At 32.5% G+C, this 17,013-nt stretch overlaps 4 protein-coding genes across 5 annotated transcripts; 1 reads left to right on the top strand and 3 right to left on the bottom strand.

The window, feature by feature from the left end:
* Window positions 1-1,824: 1,824 nt before the first annotated feature.
* LOC143909876 (uncharacterized) lies at window positions 1,825-7,090 on the bottom strand. The gene is made up of 9 exons (XM_077428118.1): window positions 6,983-7,090; window positions 6,697-6,856; window positions 6,450-6,608; window positions 5,753-6,380; window positions 5,550-5,672; window positions 5,194-5,355; window positions 4,937-5,104; window positions 4,658-4,803; window positions 1,825-4,353 (listed from the first exon to the last, which is right to left on the bottom strand). Exons 1-9 carry the CDS (start codon window positions 7,056-7,058, stop codon window positions 2,007-2,009), a joined length of 3,969 nt encoding a protein of 1,322 aa, XP_077284244.1. The 5' UTR covers window positions 7,059-7,090; the 3' UTR covers window positions 1,825-2,006.
* Window positions 7,020-11,223, bottom strand: LOC143909167 (uncharacterized). Its single transcript, XM_077427068.1, has 3 exons — window positions 11,178-11,223; window positions 8,792-9,183; window positions 7,020-7,090 (listed from the first exon to the last, which is right to left on the bottom strand). The coding sequence occupies exons 1-3, from the start codon at window positions 11,221-11,223 to the stop codon at window positions 7,064-7,066; spliced, it is 465 nt and encodes a 154-aa protein (XP_077283194.1). The 3' UTR covers window positions 7,020-7,063.
* Window positions 11,224-11,602: 379 nt separating this feature from the next.
* LOC143909860 (putative gamma-glutamylcyclotransferase CG2811) lies at window positions 11,603-12,963 on the bottom strand. 2 transcript variants are annotated; one of them, XM_077428100.1, is made up of 4 exons: window positions 12,654-12,932; window positions 12,491-12,587; window positions 12,282-12,413; window positions 11,603-11,832 (listed from the first exon to the last, which is right to left on the bottom strand). In XM_077428100.1, the coding sequence occupies exons 1-4, from the start codon at window positions 12,844-12,846 to the stop codon at window positions 11,790-11,792; spliced, it is 465 nt and encodes a 154-aa protein (XP_077284226.1). In that variant the 5' UTR covers window positions 12,847-12,932; the 3' UTR covers window positions 11,603-11,789. The 2 variants fall into 2 exon arrangements, with proteins under 2 accessions (XP_077284226.1, XP_077284225.1); XM_077428099.1 differs by lacking the exon at window positions 11,603-11,832 and having other exon boundaries at window positions 11,851-12,413; window positions 12,654-12,963.
* A 464-nt stretch (window positions 12,964-13,427) lies between these two features.
* Window positions 13,428-16,243, top strand: LOC143909859 (RNA pseudouridylate synthase domain-containing protein 1-like). Its single transcript, XM_077428098.1, has 6 exons — window positions 13,428-13,516; window positions 13,595-13,763; window positions 13,845-14,094; window positions 14,167-14,322; window positions 14,399-14,516; window positions 14,781-16,243. Exons 2-6 carry the CDS (start codon window positions 13,641-13,643, stop codon window positions 14,962-14,964), a joined length of 831 nt encoding a protein of 276 aa, XP_077284224.1. The 5' UTR covers window positions 13,428-13,516; window positions 13,595-13,640; the 3' UTR covers window positions 14,965-16,243.
* The last annotated feature ends 770 nt before the right edge of the window (window positions 16,244-17,013 follow it).

Below are 17,013 nucleotides of genomic sequence, written 5' to 3'. Positions count from 1 at the left end.
TTATGTACCAAATTAGGAATCTCCTATAATTTTTAACCAACACTCAACGATATTCATATATTTGGTGACCCTACTTGGAAACCTCGCAAACTCACATTTGGTCAGTCATTATTATTATCTTTTGGAACTGTTCCAAATACAATTCAGTCTGAAATATTTAAAAGTGTATCAGTAATAAAAATAAAGCTCATTATTGGTTTGATTGATTTTTATTTTAAATTTCACATTATTTTAAATACATATCATCCCACATTATTTTAATATATGTATAAAGATCACAAAGTGAAAATACCAAATTAAAAAAAATAAACTGAAAGAATGTGATAATGGCTATTATGGACCATCATTATAGGATCAATACTAGATCCAAATTAGTCATATAAGTAATAATTAAAGCAACTAATAATCTACATATCGGAAAAACTATGATGTCAATAAGCTTGACAATTTATTCCAAATCAGATATGAGCAATAATACTCATTATTGTATGTACGAGGTCAAAATGAATAATGATGAGATTTGTTTTCAAAATTTTGTCAAAATCGTATTTCAATTTATAACAGTTGACTGTCAACTAACAACTTCAATGATAGTTTACTTTTCACAAGATTATAAAAATAAATGCAATTAATAAACACGCTTCGCATTTTGTTGTAAACTTTTTTAATTAATGAATCAAAATTTTGTGATTTATTTTAAATTACTATACTTACTGTAGTAAATGGTATATACATATTATTTTATTTCTTAAGGCTTTAAATAAACAAATTCTACAATAAATAAAGTTGTTCACAATATACTATATGAAAACATCAATTCTGTTCCAAATTATCGAATATATATATATATATATATATATATATATATATATATATATATATATATATATATATATATATATATATATATATATATATATATTTGTGATACTCAGTTTAGAAATGCATAAAAAACATATTCAGGGATCACAATAATTATCACAGGAAAATTAAGAAAACTGTGACTTTTTAATACAAGCTTGAGTTGTGAAAACACTGCTACAAACATTTTGAAAACGAAAACACTATGCAAAAAAATTCACAGATCACAATAATTATCACAGGAAACTTAAGAATGCTGTGACTCTTTAATACAAGCTTGAATTGTGAGAACACTACTACAGAATGTTTTGAAAAGTGTATTAAAATACTTTAAAATAAATATACATATGTCTTAATATACCCACAATATCATATTCATCCAAAATAAAGTAATAACATTATTTTATAATTTTAAATTATGTATTTAAAATAATCAAATTGAGATATTCTACATATATAGATATATGTATGTATGTATGTTTCAATATGTAGAAATTTTATTTCTAATCACTAGAGGTAGGATAGCCAAGGTGCCGCTCATTGTTCCATTGTTGTAAATCCTTTGTAAAAAAGGTTCGGCAAACCTTTAACACTGCATTTACAACATTTGAACAATACGCAGCACCTTCTGGATCCGGGCTTTACTAATCACACAGCCTTACTTGTGTGAATGTTGCTGATTTTACATGGATCCTACTTGCATCCTCCTCATACAAACGATGGTAAGACTGTGTGATAGAAATAAGAAAATTTCCACAGACCGAGCTTGGTATGTATGTATTTATGTATATACATGTACATATTTACGTTTCGCAATGGAAATTTTGAATATATGTAAAATCAGATGAAAAACGAAATTTCTTGAACATATAATATTATAGCATAAGATAATATAAAATATGCATACATAATATATAGAAATTAATTAAAATTTATAAATAATAATCGTTACAATATTGTAGCCGAAAATGTTATTTTAAAGATTTAAGTGTTATCTTAAATACATTCTACACAATCACCTCAGTCTCTGTTGAACTAACAATAAATCTACACAACAATATATACTTCATTCAATGCTCCCCGAACAAATATTGTAATATAAATGAATGACAAGGCTTCTATTAATCTTTTAATTTTAATAAACTTTACTGAGGACCATCCGCAGGTTGGTCAGAAGATTCATTAGTATTATAATGTAGCTTACAATCAGGACGGTGCATAGCAAATGCTGTAGCACCTGCACTAGTTACACCACAACCAACAACATCCAAATGGCGTAACGCCGGTGCAGCAGCTGTTAAATGAGCTAAAGTTTGATCCGTAACTCCACGGTAGCCTCGACAAATGAGTACTTCCAAGGGACTATAACGACGTCGATTTACTTGTAGACCTCCCATATGAACAAGTCGTTCAGAATCACCAAAATGTAATAAAGATGCGTCGGTAACAAGATCGGCACCACCCAAATGCTGCAAATGAGCAAGTGGATTCCACAAAGGTAACTGCAAATCAAGTACATGTTGTAGATCACGTAACTGAAAATCTTCACGAGCACGCCACAAATTCCCTCCTTCGAACATCATTAGTCCGGCATTGCGAGGCATTCCAGCAGCTACTAGTACTTCGGCAGCAGGTCTTCTTGGATATTGTGGATTCACATATATTACGTGAACTCGACCATCCATGATGTTGTGTTGTCCATCTTGTCTTTCATCAGGCCTACCTCGGCCGTCTGGCCTGCCCTGACCTTCGGGTCTAGCCAGTTCATCTAATTGGGGTTGTTCATCTGGTCTTGCTGGTCCTCTTGCACCCATTCGGCCTTCTCTAACTCGGAGTTCTAAGCTAGCTTGACCATTAGGTCTAGCCTGACCTTCGCGCTCAGGTCCATCATTTAAGCCTGCTGGTCTATTTGCTTGAACTTCATTCTGCTGAAATCGCACATTTGGTTGCTGATTCTGTCTTGGTTGTGCCTCTGGCCTGGCTTGTTCATTTTGTCGACGTTGTTCACGTTGTCTACCGCCTTCGGGTGGTGGAGCGTGATCAAAAATTTCGAAAGCTCTTCGCAGTGCTCTCTGTAACACCAATCTTTCAATATTTTGTACATTTCTATCTATAATTCTTTCATCTAAATTTGCCCGTTGAGCGTCTAAATTAGCTTCTCGCACACCATTCACTAAGCCTCCATGTCGACACTGACCTTCAACAGGATCTTGCCTCATATTTAAATTTCCGACTCTTACTCTTTCAGGAAAAATAACCACCCCTCTGTGACCAACTTGTTCTCTAATATTGCCTTGACCTTCTTCGCCTCCCATTTGCATCCATTCCATGGGTCTACGATTATCTTCACGATCTCTTTGAGGATTTCCATTATCAGGCACACCTCCATTAATATTCAAATTACGATTATTAGCTCCCACTTGTGGAACATCTGGGCCTTGCAATCTATCATGATTTTGCTGAACTCTTCTGGGGTGGGCCTGGCCAGCCCTAAGATGAACATTAAATCCAATTTGTAATCTGCGTTCTGGATCGACATTTTCATTAACCCAAATGGGATCTATCTGAGCCCCTGGCAAATCAGCAGGTTGTCGATCGCGAAGTTGTGCACCATTAATATATGCATCTTGTGCATCACCTGCTTCATTTACTTGACCAGGATTAACTTGCTGTTCTTCCGGTCTTCTTTGTAATATATTTGGAATATTTTCAGGATTTGCTAATCTGCCTTCATTTCTTTGATCAGGTCTATCCATCTGTCTGCCACCTCTTCCCACTTCAAGTCTCACTGGTCCAACTTGTACCTCAATAGGTCCAACTTGTAGACCCTCTGGAGGCTCACGCCTTTCTTCAGGACCTTGTCCTCCTTCAGGCCCAACTTGAACTTCTACAGGACCAACCTCAACACCTTCAAATCCAACATGTACTCCAGGTGCTATTTGCATCCATCCAGGATCTACTCTAACTCCCCCCAGTTCCACCTGAACTCCACCTTCAGGACCTGCCCGTACACATACGGGCTCAACTCCGACACCACCCAATCCAACTTGCACACCATCAGGACCAACTTGAACTTCAACAGGACCTACTTGCATACCACGTAAACCTTGTTGAGCTCCATTTTCTGGCTGCGCCCTATCAACTCTCGGCACTTCTCTCATTTGTAACCTCACTGGGCCAACTTGAACACCAGCATGACCAACTTGGACACCTACAGGACCAACTTGCACACCGAGAGGCCCAACTTGAACACCAAGTGGTCCAACTTGAACACCTATACCATTTTCAACATCAGCTTCAGGAGCAGGTTGTTGTCTGTCAGGAACTGGAAGAGGATCATTATTCATTCCCTCTACGTCTAAATTTTGATCATCACCATTCAGTGGATTTCTTTCTTCAAATGATACATTCACAACGGATCGATAAAACACCCCAATATTTTCAGGATGATTCATATTGTCATCGTCGATATTTGCATTAGTAACATTACAACTGTAAAAAATACATTAAAATTATTATATCACCTAAAAAAGTTAAATTAACGATACAATATGTACATACTACATACATATGTATGTATAAACACAAACATTGTATTATACATGAGTGAGCATAACTCAACATTGTGTGTGGAATTTAAACAAATTGACAAAAAAATACATACGTATACGTATATGTATATTCAATGATGAACTATTAAATAATTCTACAAGCCACTATAACTAAATCTATATGTATTAAAAAAATGGTATATTCAGCTCAATTAATTTTAAAGAAATACAAATTAAAAACGTACCCGTATACCTTCTCTGCTTGATCTGATGAAATATCAGAATTAAATCTATATATATAACCTCTAATAAATTCCGATTCACTATTTTCACAAGGAATTTCATCTTTGTTCATCATTTGTATGTATTCATCTACTTCATTACATGGATACTGAAAAAAATATATTGTCATGCAAAAAACATTTTACACGTTTAATTCAATTTTTAAAAGTAAAGCAACTTATTCATATACAGATAAAATAAGACCTATAATATATCAACACTATAAAAATAAATAAAATTACATCAGACTCCCAGGTTTCCATCACACCACTATGCTCAGGCCAATCGATGGGCGTTTCAACATCGATATCAGAACATGGAGGTTCCAAATATAATTCTCGAAGATTCATGAGAAAACTAAAGCTGGACACTTCAGAATCACCCATAGAAGTTCCACGAACATCTAGCAGCTATTAAAAAAAATAACATCATACACAAACTTTATAAGATGAAGAAAAATATTTCCAACAACATAGTTTTAATGGTATATGCAATTAACCTCTAATGATTTAAAGCCAAATCTAGTTGAGAGACTTGCATACGCTACACATTCACCAAGTCCAATACATCCACGTAGCCACAATTTTTTTAAACGTAGCATTTTACTTAGCAATAGTAAAGAATGTCCTGATAACCATCGGCAATAAGAAAGGTCGAGTTCCTAAAATTACAAGGAAATTCAAAGCTATTTAAATATATTAGTTTAATTTCTGGTGAAAAAAAAAAACAGTTTTAACAGATTTTTATATTACATGTTAACTTCGATTATCCAAAATTAGTGGATACTGAGATGGTCCTATTAGGAACAATCAAGTTTCTAGTGTGTTTCATATATTTTCAAAAAATAATAATTACCTCTAGTCCACTTAAATAGTCTTGAATTTTAAAAAGGTATGGTTTCTGAAATGGAACATTGGTCCTTTTACATCCTTTCAAAGACAATACTTTAAGGGTTCTTGGAAATTCAGACAGTAAAAACTGAAAAACATCAAAATGAAGTTAAAATAATCTTGTAAATTAAAAACAAAAACATTATATTAAAATGGAATTTAGCATACCGTATTGCAATTTAAGTTACAGTACTCCAACCGAAGGTCTCGCAGATTAATACATTTCTGTCGAATCTGAAGCATTATGTCTTTTGTTATTGATGCTATACAAACGTTTTCATGTCGACAACAATCAGCCACAACTTTTGGTTCAAATGTGGCTCTGTTCTGAGGTTCTTTCTTTTTATGTTCAGATTTTAAATCAGACAATTTTGCTGTGTGCAGTGCATATTCTTCGTAGGATGGAGAAAATGGTTTTGGGCTTGTGTTACCGCTTTCTTTAGGTGATCGATGTGAAGAAAAAGCACTCGTTCCAGGCTGGTTAGACGCTTCAAACTTTAAATCACTCGTACTGTTTTTAGTATCGTCAGTGTTCACGACATTTTTTGTGGACTCGTCAGTTTCATTAAAACTTGAACTGCATTTTGAAGTTTCACCCTTTTTACTCGACGGACCTTGCTCATCTAAATCCTTCGAATTTGATTTAGTACTGGCAGTCTTCGCTCTTGAATTTTCTGATCTATCATTATACCCATCGTAAAATCTTCTCGCAGGATTAATAGGATGTACACAATCACAATTTGATGGTCCAGGTGGTAAGACTTTGGAGTTCCTAGGAATGTTACTTTTGGTAGACCTAGAAATTCATATTTTCGGTTACAACAAATTCCACAATTTTACATTTTTAATATATTAAGAATATTACCCCGATCCAACAAGTCCTCTTATGTATAGATTTGCAGTAGTAGACTTTAAGCAGTGAGCGTAGAAATTTAAAGCGTTAACCCCCAAAGCTTGCTGTCGCAACTCTACTACACGCCAAAGACTTCGGTCCATACATAAACGTGCTAAACGTCGACAACAACTGCAAAAAATTATATATTTATTGAACTGTGTGTGATAAAATCTAATATCATATATGTAAAAGCAAAATACATATAAAATAAACTTACAAACTTAGAGCTTTTAATTCCCGTGGTGAACAATAATTCAATATATACAACATTACATCATCAGAAAAGTGCAAAAGATTATGTTCACTATAGCTGTCTGTTTGATTTGAGAATGATTGGATTTGTTGCCCTGATGCCTTTGAACGTTTAACAATCGAGCCTGTTACAGAATACAAATATTATATAGAGCAGTATATTTACATATATACATACATATACGTACATATACACATAGCATATGTATGTATGTACACATTATTCAAAAATTAAATTTATTTATGCATACCATCATGATCGACATCAGTACTTTCAAATTTTCTTTTGGTTTGTAAATTTGTATCTTCTAAAATAAAATCCTCCATTTTTATTACTTATTGGTGAATTGTAAATACATCTGTAACATAAAGGTTGAGATTATCATTAACACCTATGTATAAGTTGTGTTTATAATCGTATTATTATATGTATGCAGGGCCGACGAGAGGAGGGGAAGTTGGGGTAAAGTTCCAAGGCCCATATTACTCGAGGGGCCCCATATCAACTAACCGATACCGATATTTTATATCATTCTACATAAAAATACATATATATACACTTAATGCTAAATGTTTATTATTTTTCGATCAACGCATTCTTTGTGTCCATGAGAAATCGTACCTATTATATCATCTTACTCAATTATTTTAAAAAATAACAACCAACATATAGGTATTATTCTAATAGCTCTGATAGATTTTTCGCATATTAACCCTTTGAATGCTGACCAACGCTGATCGGCGTGTTGCTAACAAGTCCACGGGTCTGCAAAACGCTGATAGGCGTTGTAAATTTTGTACGTAGAAAATAAACAATAATACTACAAGCTAAGCTTTTAAAAGTAGCATTGAAAAAAAATGCATTGAACATAGGTCGTGTAATCCATTAATTTGTCAACGTTTGTAAAGACTCGCTTACATCGGAATTTCTGATTCATAACCGTAGCAGAATTACCCGATGGAAGTCCCTAGCTGCTGAGTATTTCAGATTGTGACTTGGAATTTAGATTGTGAGCATTACATTTTAACAACAATGAAGAAGATGGAACTAGTTTTGGAAAAATACATTCATTAACAGACTTTTTTTGTTTATTTTATATTGTTGCAAGATATATTAGAGAGTCTAAACACACCTTTACAAAACTCGAAATCCTCGGAGGTAGTTATCTAAGGTTTGTTTGGATTAGCTACAATTTATATACCTGCTTTCTATTGGATTTCTAAATAATTCTAGTTGGAACTGTTGGCGAAATTTTATGCGTGGCGGGCTTTCAACAGAAAAGACATCAGCACTCAAAGGGTTAAAGATATAAAGGGTTAAAACATCAACAAACTTTAAATGATTATAAATTTAATAGAAGCCATGAACATTTAAATCTTATCGACCTGCATGGTTTTGATAATGAACAATATTTTATTTATAATTATAAATTAAATCATTATTTTTAACATATATGGAAGCGAATCTCTGTATTTTTATTAGGTATCAACCTGTCTTCCTTTATGTACAAATTTGAAGAATTTTCTTTGTTACGCATTTAAAATTGGCAACATTTCAATAATCCTCACATGGTCTCCTTTGTTTACAAATGGGAATTTCCAACATCTGTATCTATATTTATATAAAGAGTTAATATAATAAAGCAAGTTTATTCAATTGAATTGAAACATCACAATACATATGCATACATGTTTCTGTCGACGATTTGAGATTAGATTTAAACATATTTGAATTACGACGATTATACAAAATTTATGTTTCATATCGTCACCAATCTTAATCCAAGATATACATACATATATGAAGAAATGAGGTATGCAAAAAATACTAGCAAGAATCGAGGAAACGCTGGTAAATGTGCCTAGTCACCGAACATCAACAGGATACTTAACAAATTTATAAATAATCTCAAAAATATACACAAATACTTTTGAAACCGATAATGCGTATATATAAAAACAATACAGATTTGGATAATTAAAGAGGCCACACAGATATCTGAAATAATGAATCACATACAATGAAAAAAATGATAGGAGCGCATTGATTAGAATCGTACAGAAAAGTGAAGTCCAACAGGGGCGGCTGTTTGGTGACGAGAGACGGCGGCCAGTCCGTGGAGGTGCCCCTTTTCGAGGATCTCGCGATTCGTCAGACGGGGAAGATGGGGGCGATGGAGACGGGGGCTCCGCCCCACCGCGACAGACTGACACCGACACACCCCGCCCAAAGACCGATTGCGGTTCGTGTGCGAGATGCGAAATGGGAAATGGGAAATGGGAAATGGGAACTGGAAAGTGTGAGACGGGAGACGGGAAACGTGACACGTGAGACGCGAGACGTGAACCGCACGACACTGACTATCGCTGGCGCTGAATACGCATAGCCATAGCGCAGCTCGCGAACGCAAACGCAAACGCGAACGCAAAGTCGCGACTCTTGCACTCACTTCTTCAACCCGGACTCAAGCGACTCTCATGGTGACCATATCCACTGTTGCAGGAATCTGTTTATACTAGTGTTGTACCCGATGAAATATCATCGCATGGCTTATGGCATATTAACTTCATTAAAAAGAAATGTGCCTGTGCTGTGTTCGATCTGCACGCGGTCGTATTTTTTTCAAACATATTTTAAATATATTTATATTTAACTAGCTGAACCCGGCCACAGTAACGCTGAATGCCACAGTAACGCGTGCAATTCCCCTTCCCGTTCCCGTTCCCATTTCCGTAATAGTGCAAAGTAGGCGCGGAGCGATTCTTGTCACACTCGCGGCGTGATGTGTTAAAGGCAGGAGCATAACTTTACTTTCGCATCAGTTAAATCGTAATTACGAATATTATTATGAAGAGGTTTTTTTTCACAGTAATCTTCCCGGACATGTATACAACAAATCCTGAAAGTTCCATCGTAATCGGTTCAGTTGTTTAGGGCCGGGCCGCACCATACAACTTTGTCGGCCGACTAGTTGCGCGACACGAAAAAATGTATGGAAATGTGTGCGACAAACAAGTTGACGGGTGTGGCATGTCCCATCCATCTGCATGCATTGGTCTGGTCGCCCTCAACCAAGTCGCACGGTGCGGCCCGGCCCTTAGGAGTCTATTCGAGACACACAGAGAGACATTCATTTTTCCAAACCTCCTTTACGTTTCACACGGTCTTCGTTTAAGACGTCATTGTTTATATTTCTTATCTCTAATCCGATCGTTTTTAAAAGTATAAAACTTATTATATATATAAATTTTTTAATATGAAAAAAATGATAAAAACTACCTACCTACTTACATATAAACAATATAACGCACCAATAGAAAAATGAATAAATTAATTAAATAAATTTTCAATAGATGACGCTAAATGCTGAGAGATTTAGCGTCGTCTATTAGCCTAGTTGAAACATTGGTAGCGAACAGTATATATATAAGTTTTTTCTTTTGTTTTACGCTTTATTGGCAATGTTTTAGCTGTGACGTACACATGTATGTCGAATAGAAACAATTATTATTAGAGTACGGACCCAAAGTGCGCCGCTCATTGTTCAATTGTTGTTAATGCTTTGTAAAAAAGGTTCGGCAAACATTTAACAATGCATTTACAACATTTGAACAATGAACGGCGCCCTCTGGGTCCGGGCTTTAATTATTATAATACGGCGAGCGTTATCTTACGCAGAATAGCGATATTATACATATATATGAAGTGTTGTACCCAATGAAATACCAGCATATCAAATTTATGTACCTCATTTTAATATCCAAACGGTAAACAGATTATTTCACACATTGCGATTGCGCACACATCAATCGTTACCACGAAAATCGCAAATACGGAATGTCTGGAACTCAACGTTAGTATGATAGTTAGCGTGGATAAGTCTCGATGGATGGAATTTTCAGGTGGCAGATGTTCAGTGATGTAAATTTTTATGACGTGTGCAAGATCACTTTGTGCGGAATAACCACCGAACCATCCAAACATATACAAATCTATCGAAATCAAATGTTTGTTTTTTTGTGTCACTGACAATAAATATTACTAATGCTGACTAATTTATTTAAAATATCCTGGTATTTAATTAAAAAAAAATGGTTACAGATCGATGTATAGGAACTGCGAGCATCTAAGCAATGGGGTTTTACCTGTAGCAGAGTGTAAAAAACTTTAGTGCTTGTTCCATTGCACCTGATGGTTTTTTTATTTTTACATACCTCTTATTCTTTATTCATTAGTTTTTAAAATAGACTTTTTTCAATAATAATTATCATTAAATTATATAGATATAATATTTATCCCACTGCTCAAGCGAGCGTTGAGTGACTATTTACTGCACTAAAATGAATAATGACAGCTACGATGAATAAGTTATTTTTTTTACATTTGTACACGCATACATGTAATATTATATTTCCTATTAAAATTTTTGATGCATAGCTGATTACTTAGTACTTTGTTCCTGAGTAAAGCTTCAATCTTCTGCTGTAACATGTTAAATCTCTGATATCTGTTGTATTATTTTGATGGTGATAGTATTTTTGGAATACATACAAACAAACTTGTTCTTTCAAAACTCTCAAAAGATGAAAACTCACCCGATTGACTCCTGTAATGGGAATATCCTTTCCAAATGTTTCTTCACAGTACATATAATACTTTAATGAATTAAAGTATGAATTTTAATGAATTAAATATGAATTACATTTTAAGTAAGTGCCTTTCCAATAAAACGTGCATTGCGAATTCATCAGTTGAAAAATACAATGCAGTCGTGAATACATGTATTATATTATTTTATAACATCTTCTATTTACATTAATCTATATTTTACAGCGCCCAAAAAAGCGTTTCTAGTTGTAATAGAAAACTTAAAAATTATAAATTTATTTAAATATGTTCATACTTACAAAATATTATTTAGTTTTAATATTAATACATCTTATAATAATGACATTATACATTTTTAAAATTATAAATAATGGAAGAATGTCAAATCAAGAGTTTTCAAATAAAAATACTTTGTACAAATATACCTGTACACTCCATTAGATACACAATTACAAAAGTTGATTTAAATCTGCAGGTGTTGATATGTTTTCACTGTAAAAAAAATGTACTAGATTATTTATCATATAGACTTGAAAAACCATAAAAATTTAATCATTGAAAACTATACACATACATACATACATATTACACATACCACACAATGATAATCAAATATGCAAATTAAGTAAATTATCGTATCTCTATTTACAATTTTTGATTTTATAAAAAATAATTTATTTTATCATATGTATTTTAATTTAGAAACATTCTAATTAAGTCTTACTTAAAAAATAAAAAATAAAGAGAAAACTTATATTTAGAGATAATCAACAAAATGCGATGGAATGTAAATCTGATTTAATTTGAGACTAGAATAGAAGGACATACATATTGAAACAGCTTCATTTCATTGCGTGATATATTCCAAGCACAAAAACACACATTAGTTTTTTAAATATTTTTGTTTCCATCTCAACATGTAATTAATATCTCTATTAGACCTATCAATATATGGCAATCCGTGATCTCCAGAAGAACTATAGCAAGAAAATTTGGCTTTATTTAATAATTCTTCATCAAATGTTTTCAGAAAATATATCCAACATTCTCCATTTGCATCTTGATTAGAATCTCTAAAAAAAGAATACACAAATTACATTATCAAAATGTGAAAAATTATATAATCATGGTTAAAATATATTCATCTTACAAATTCACAGTGTACAAATCTCTAATATAGTAATTTGGATGATCTTCTAATACATCCAAATTTGCTAACATCGCTTCATCCACCTCATAAACTTCTCCTAGAAAAATTTAAATTAATGTAAAATAAATCAAAATAATTGTTTGAATATCGAAGTCATGTGCACCTTTGATAATATCTCCATTTCCAGGAGAATAGAGTAAAAATGGTATATTATATTTGGTTGCGATAATTAGTGGATATTTTTCTATAGTGTGAGCGTTTCCCAAAAATTTGGAATATCCATTATTTTTAGATGTTAACCAATGATGATTTGGTTCTCCCGTTTTTAATGTTCCGTACACAAACACTCGATGCATTTCTATTTTATTTACGAAACCTATATGAACAAAAAAAATACTTTCTATAATCTGTTTCTACTATTAATCACAATTAATCTGCTCCTAACTGACATCTACAAAATTTGATGTTGCCATGCCAAAAAATTAGAATGTAAACTACACTACAGTACTTTCATTTCGGTAAACAAATTATTTCACACATTGCCATTGCGCACACGACAATCACTGCCACTGAAATCTATAATAAGGAATATCTGGGACTCGAGTTCTCATTAGTATGTTAGTTCGCGTGTTGCTCTCGATGGATGGAATTTTCGGTTGCCAGATGTTCCGTGGTCGAGATTTTAGTGACGTGTGTGAGATCGCTTTGTGAAGAATAATCACCGAACCTTTCATTTCAAAGAGGAAATTAATGTGGTTAAATTAAACTTGATGACATTGCTGAAAATCTTTTGTGTCGTCGATGATGTTTCAGTTGAATACTATCTGAATGCAATATATCACACTGCCCAACAACAATACACACTATTTATTTTTCAAATTTAAATGGATATTGGACGGAAAAATCTATATTGAAAAAAAAAAGTAGTATAGTTTATGGTCATTTTAAGTACTATTTCGTCCCGATTGCCATAAACGTCAAATGTTGTATGTGACATTTGACAGCTTAGGTGGCAACATAGTCTGAGTGAATATTTAGTATTATTATAATAAATATAGAGAATATTATTATTTTTACATCTTTTTATATGATTGATTATCTCAGGTATCTCTTCCTCGCTGTTCCGTTTTTAGCTCGCTGTTAATTCACAATGTTTCCTGTAATAGAATTGTCTTCATGTCAAAACATAGTCATACTACACGAAAGTAGTGATTATCTTATTGTTGATAAACCTCCTGATTTACTTATTAACTCTGATGACAAAAATAATCTAGTTAGTCAAAATTGGTTAAATATGATCATTTTTTTTTTAAATATTGTACTTATGTAAATGTATTTTCTTTGTTTTACTCAGAATACTCTACAGCATCTATTAATGCCGAAAATTTCTCAAAAATGTAAAGAATCAGAGTATTTAAAACATGGTTTTCACTTTATTCATCGTTTAGATTTTTCAACAAGTGGCGTAATTTGTTTAGGAAGAAATAAACACGCCTCAGCTGTTGCTGGGAAACTATTTGAAGCTCGATTGGTCAATAAATATTATGTTGCAATTGTTAGGGGGCATTTAATTGATGAATTTACATCAGTGGATTTTGTCGTGGGTTAGTTTGTGTTTTTATATTATATGTATATTTTTTTAAATCAATTTTTCTCTCAATATTGATATATTTCAGGCTATGATGAAAATTGCATTAATACCAATAAAAGAATGTGTTCTGAGGGCAAAAATTGCTTAAATCCAAAAAAAGCCCAAACCAAAATTTTAGTTTTAGAAAAAGGATTATTTGATGGCGATCCTGCCACAAAAATTCTGCTTAAACCTTTAACAGGTACGTAGTTATATTATTTTTGGTTCAAGTAAATATCTTAGTTTTGCTAATGCTTTTTGTGTTTTTATGTTCCCAGGAAGGAGACATCAGCTAAGAGTTCATTGTCATCTGTTAGGTCATACTATTGTCGGGGATTACACTTATAGTGATCGAACTGATATAAGACCCAATCGAATGTTTCTTCATTCGTTGAGGTAATAATTGACATATGATATATTTCATTAAGTGTTTACGTCAATTGAATGAAATTTACGTGTGTATTGTAATGAACCATTTGAGCTAATATTTGTGATGTCTTTCATCCATCAATCATCATGCATAATTAATGTGTGCACAATAATTTCAATAAATGTGCACATTGAATCTTCATAGAGACAGTATATTTCCATATGTACATACATACATAGTTCTTGTTGTAAAATATTATTTATTAAATATTTTATAATTTTGTATTTCAGACTAATTCTTCCTATTGAAAGTGAACCTATTGATGTATGTTCTATCGATCCTTTCACTAACGCTAATTTCAAGGAATGGTTACCTGAATGTGTTGTCAATCAAATGGATACAACTGGAGTCGAGAGCGCATTTTATAAAATAGATAATTTTATTTTTAAAACATCATCTAAAATTAAAAAATAGTTATTTCATCAAATTTTTGTTTTTATTAGATTTCTTTTTAATTTTCAGATCTGTATCTGACCAATTTCATAAAATGAATGATTTGGCAAATTGGTTGTAGCGTACTTTTTGATGTGTGTAACTCAGGAGTGTGAATTGTAGAATGTAGATAATTCATTTAAAACGAAATAAAAGCAAAATGGCGACGCAATTACTGAGAGCCAACCACGCATAAATGAACAGCTGTATTCATATTTATTGTTTGCGTAGCAATTAATGTTTGCTGGAGAAGTAGTAAACATTTATTGTTTTTTTTTTTTGTATTCAAAATCAGATGTCGAAATCAATTAATAATGCCGAAAAAAATAAAATCTTAAACTAGTTCACTTAAATAAAATTTCATATAAAAATTCTTTATCGTCACACTAGAGTTTTGTGCAATATTTCAGCGTTGCAAATTTTTGTTTATCTGCACAAAAAAAATTCACCAAACCGCCAGTAAAGAAGTTTTATTTAAAAAACCGTGTTTTACACTACATATTACAGAAGTAAAATTTCTTTACGCAAAATCAACTACATACGTATACAACAGAAAAGAAGTAAGTTACGTTTTTAAAATAATTCCAAAAGAGCGGAGGAGGAGCACCTTTTTATTGTCCTACTTCAGTTTTGTTTCAGCGTTGCACATTTTGTAACGCTAACATCACATCAAAACAATGCCATACGCTGTTCGTAAAGAAGGTTTAATTAAAAAAAATGTCAATATTTTCTAATATGTACATTAAATTATTATTCGCATATATAATGCTAACAATTTCTTTTTAATAAACAATTTACCTATATGCACAGTAAAACCCGTCATACATTCTTTGTCGACTTTCTCCATTGATCAAGCTGAAGACGCATCACACAGAACAAGTGATCGTTATTTGCAAAAGAAAATAATACATATCTATAATAGATTGTATGAAATACGAGTACAGTAGAACCTCGATTATCCGGATTATTAAAAACAAACAAATTTTACGATTTTGCTGCTTTGAAATGCATACCTTAAAAATTCGAAAATAAGATGCGGACATGAATCGTTTAGTCGATAAATTCAAAATTCAATACTCAAAGGACGTTTCTTTCTTGAAAATTTGATCGTTAAATATTTATTTTTAATATTACCAATATGGGAAAGAAAACGTGTTATATTTTCATTAAAAGACAAATTAGAAATAATCATTGCTTTAAAAAGCAGTGTCTTGGGACGTTTTTTGTCAAATAAATATGGTGTTGGAACGTCAACGATCTCAGATATAAAAAAAAACTATGAAGTTTACTGATTCTTTAATGTCAGATGATGCTCAGAGCGTAAGGTTATTAAAACATCAGGATATTTAACGAAGTCGAAGACTGTATTTTAATATGGTTCATTCAAAGACGATCGTCTGGAAAGCCAATATCTGGTTCATTATTATATGAAAAATATTCACGATTTGGCAGCTTCAAAAAGAACAGCTAACTTTAAGTAAAAATCCATAATTGAATTTCTTAATAAAGAATAATTTAATATTGATCTTTATGTTATTATATATGTAAATGTAGACAAATAAGAATTATTCATACTGAATGTACACGTCTTTCCCAGTCAATTGTGATTTTTTCGATTATCCGGATTACCTTCATCCCCAATTAGTCCGAATTATAGAGGTTCTACTGTATTTAGGAATTAAATGCATAGGAAACAAAAACTTAAAACTGTACACGCATTAATGACCAATAATTAAAAATTAATCAATGACCAACATTAGCCTATTTTTGCTGGTGAGAATCTTGACAATAATACACTTTAATTTCGGTTATGTACTAATGAATTTAATTCCAAAGAAATTTTTTATTTAAAGTTTCAAAAAATCATGTTTCTTTAGCGGTCTCCGTGACGGGCCCGAATGTAAAACGCCCGAAAACGCAAATATCGGAAGGCAAAGATCTTAAGTAGAAAGATAAAAAAGGGTGCATGGTAAACGGCACATACTTACTTAACATACTTAATTTGCGCGAGCAGGATACAACAGGAACAAG

Source organism: Arctopsyche grandis, chromosome 3 (genome assembly GCF_051622035.1).
Source record: "Arctopsyche grandis isolate Sample6627 chromosome 3, ASM5162203v2, whole genome shotgun sequence".
In the NCBI taxonomy this organism is placed as follows: Eukaryota; Metazoa; Arthropoda; class Insecta; order Trichoptera; family Hydropsychidae; genus Arctopsyche; species Arctopsyche grandis.
Note: the sequence above shows the minus strand (reverse complement) of the source record. Positions and strands in the feature narration are given on the sequence as shown.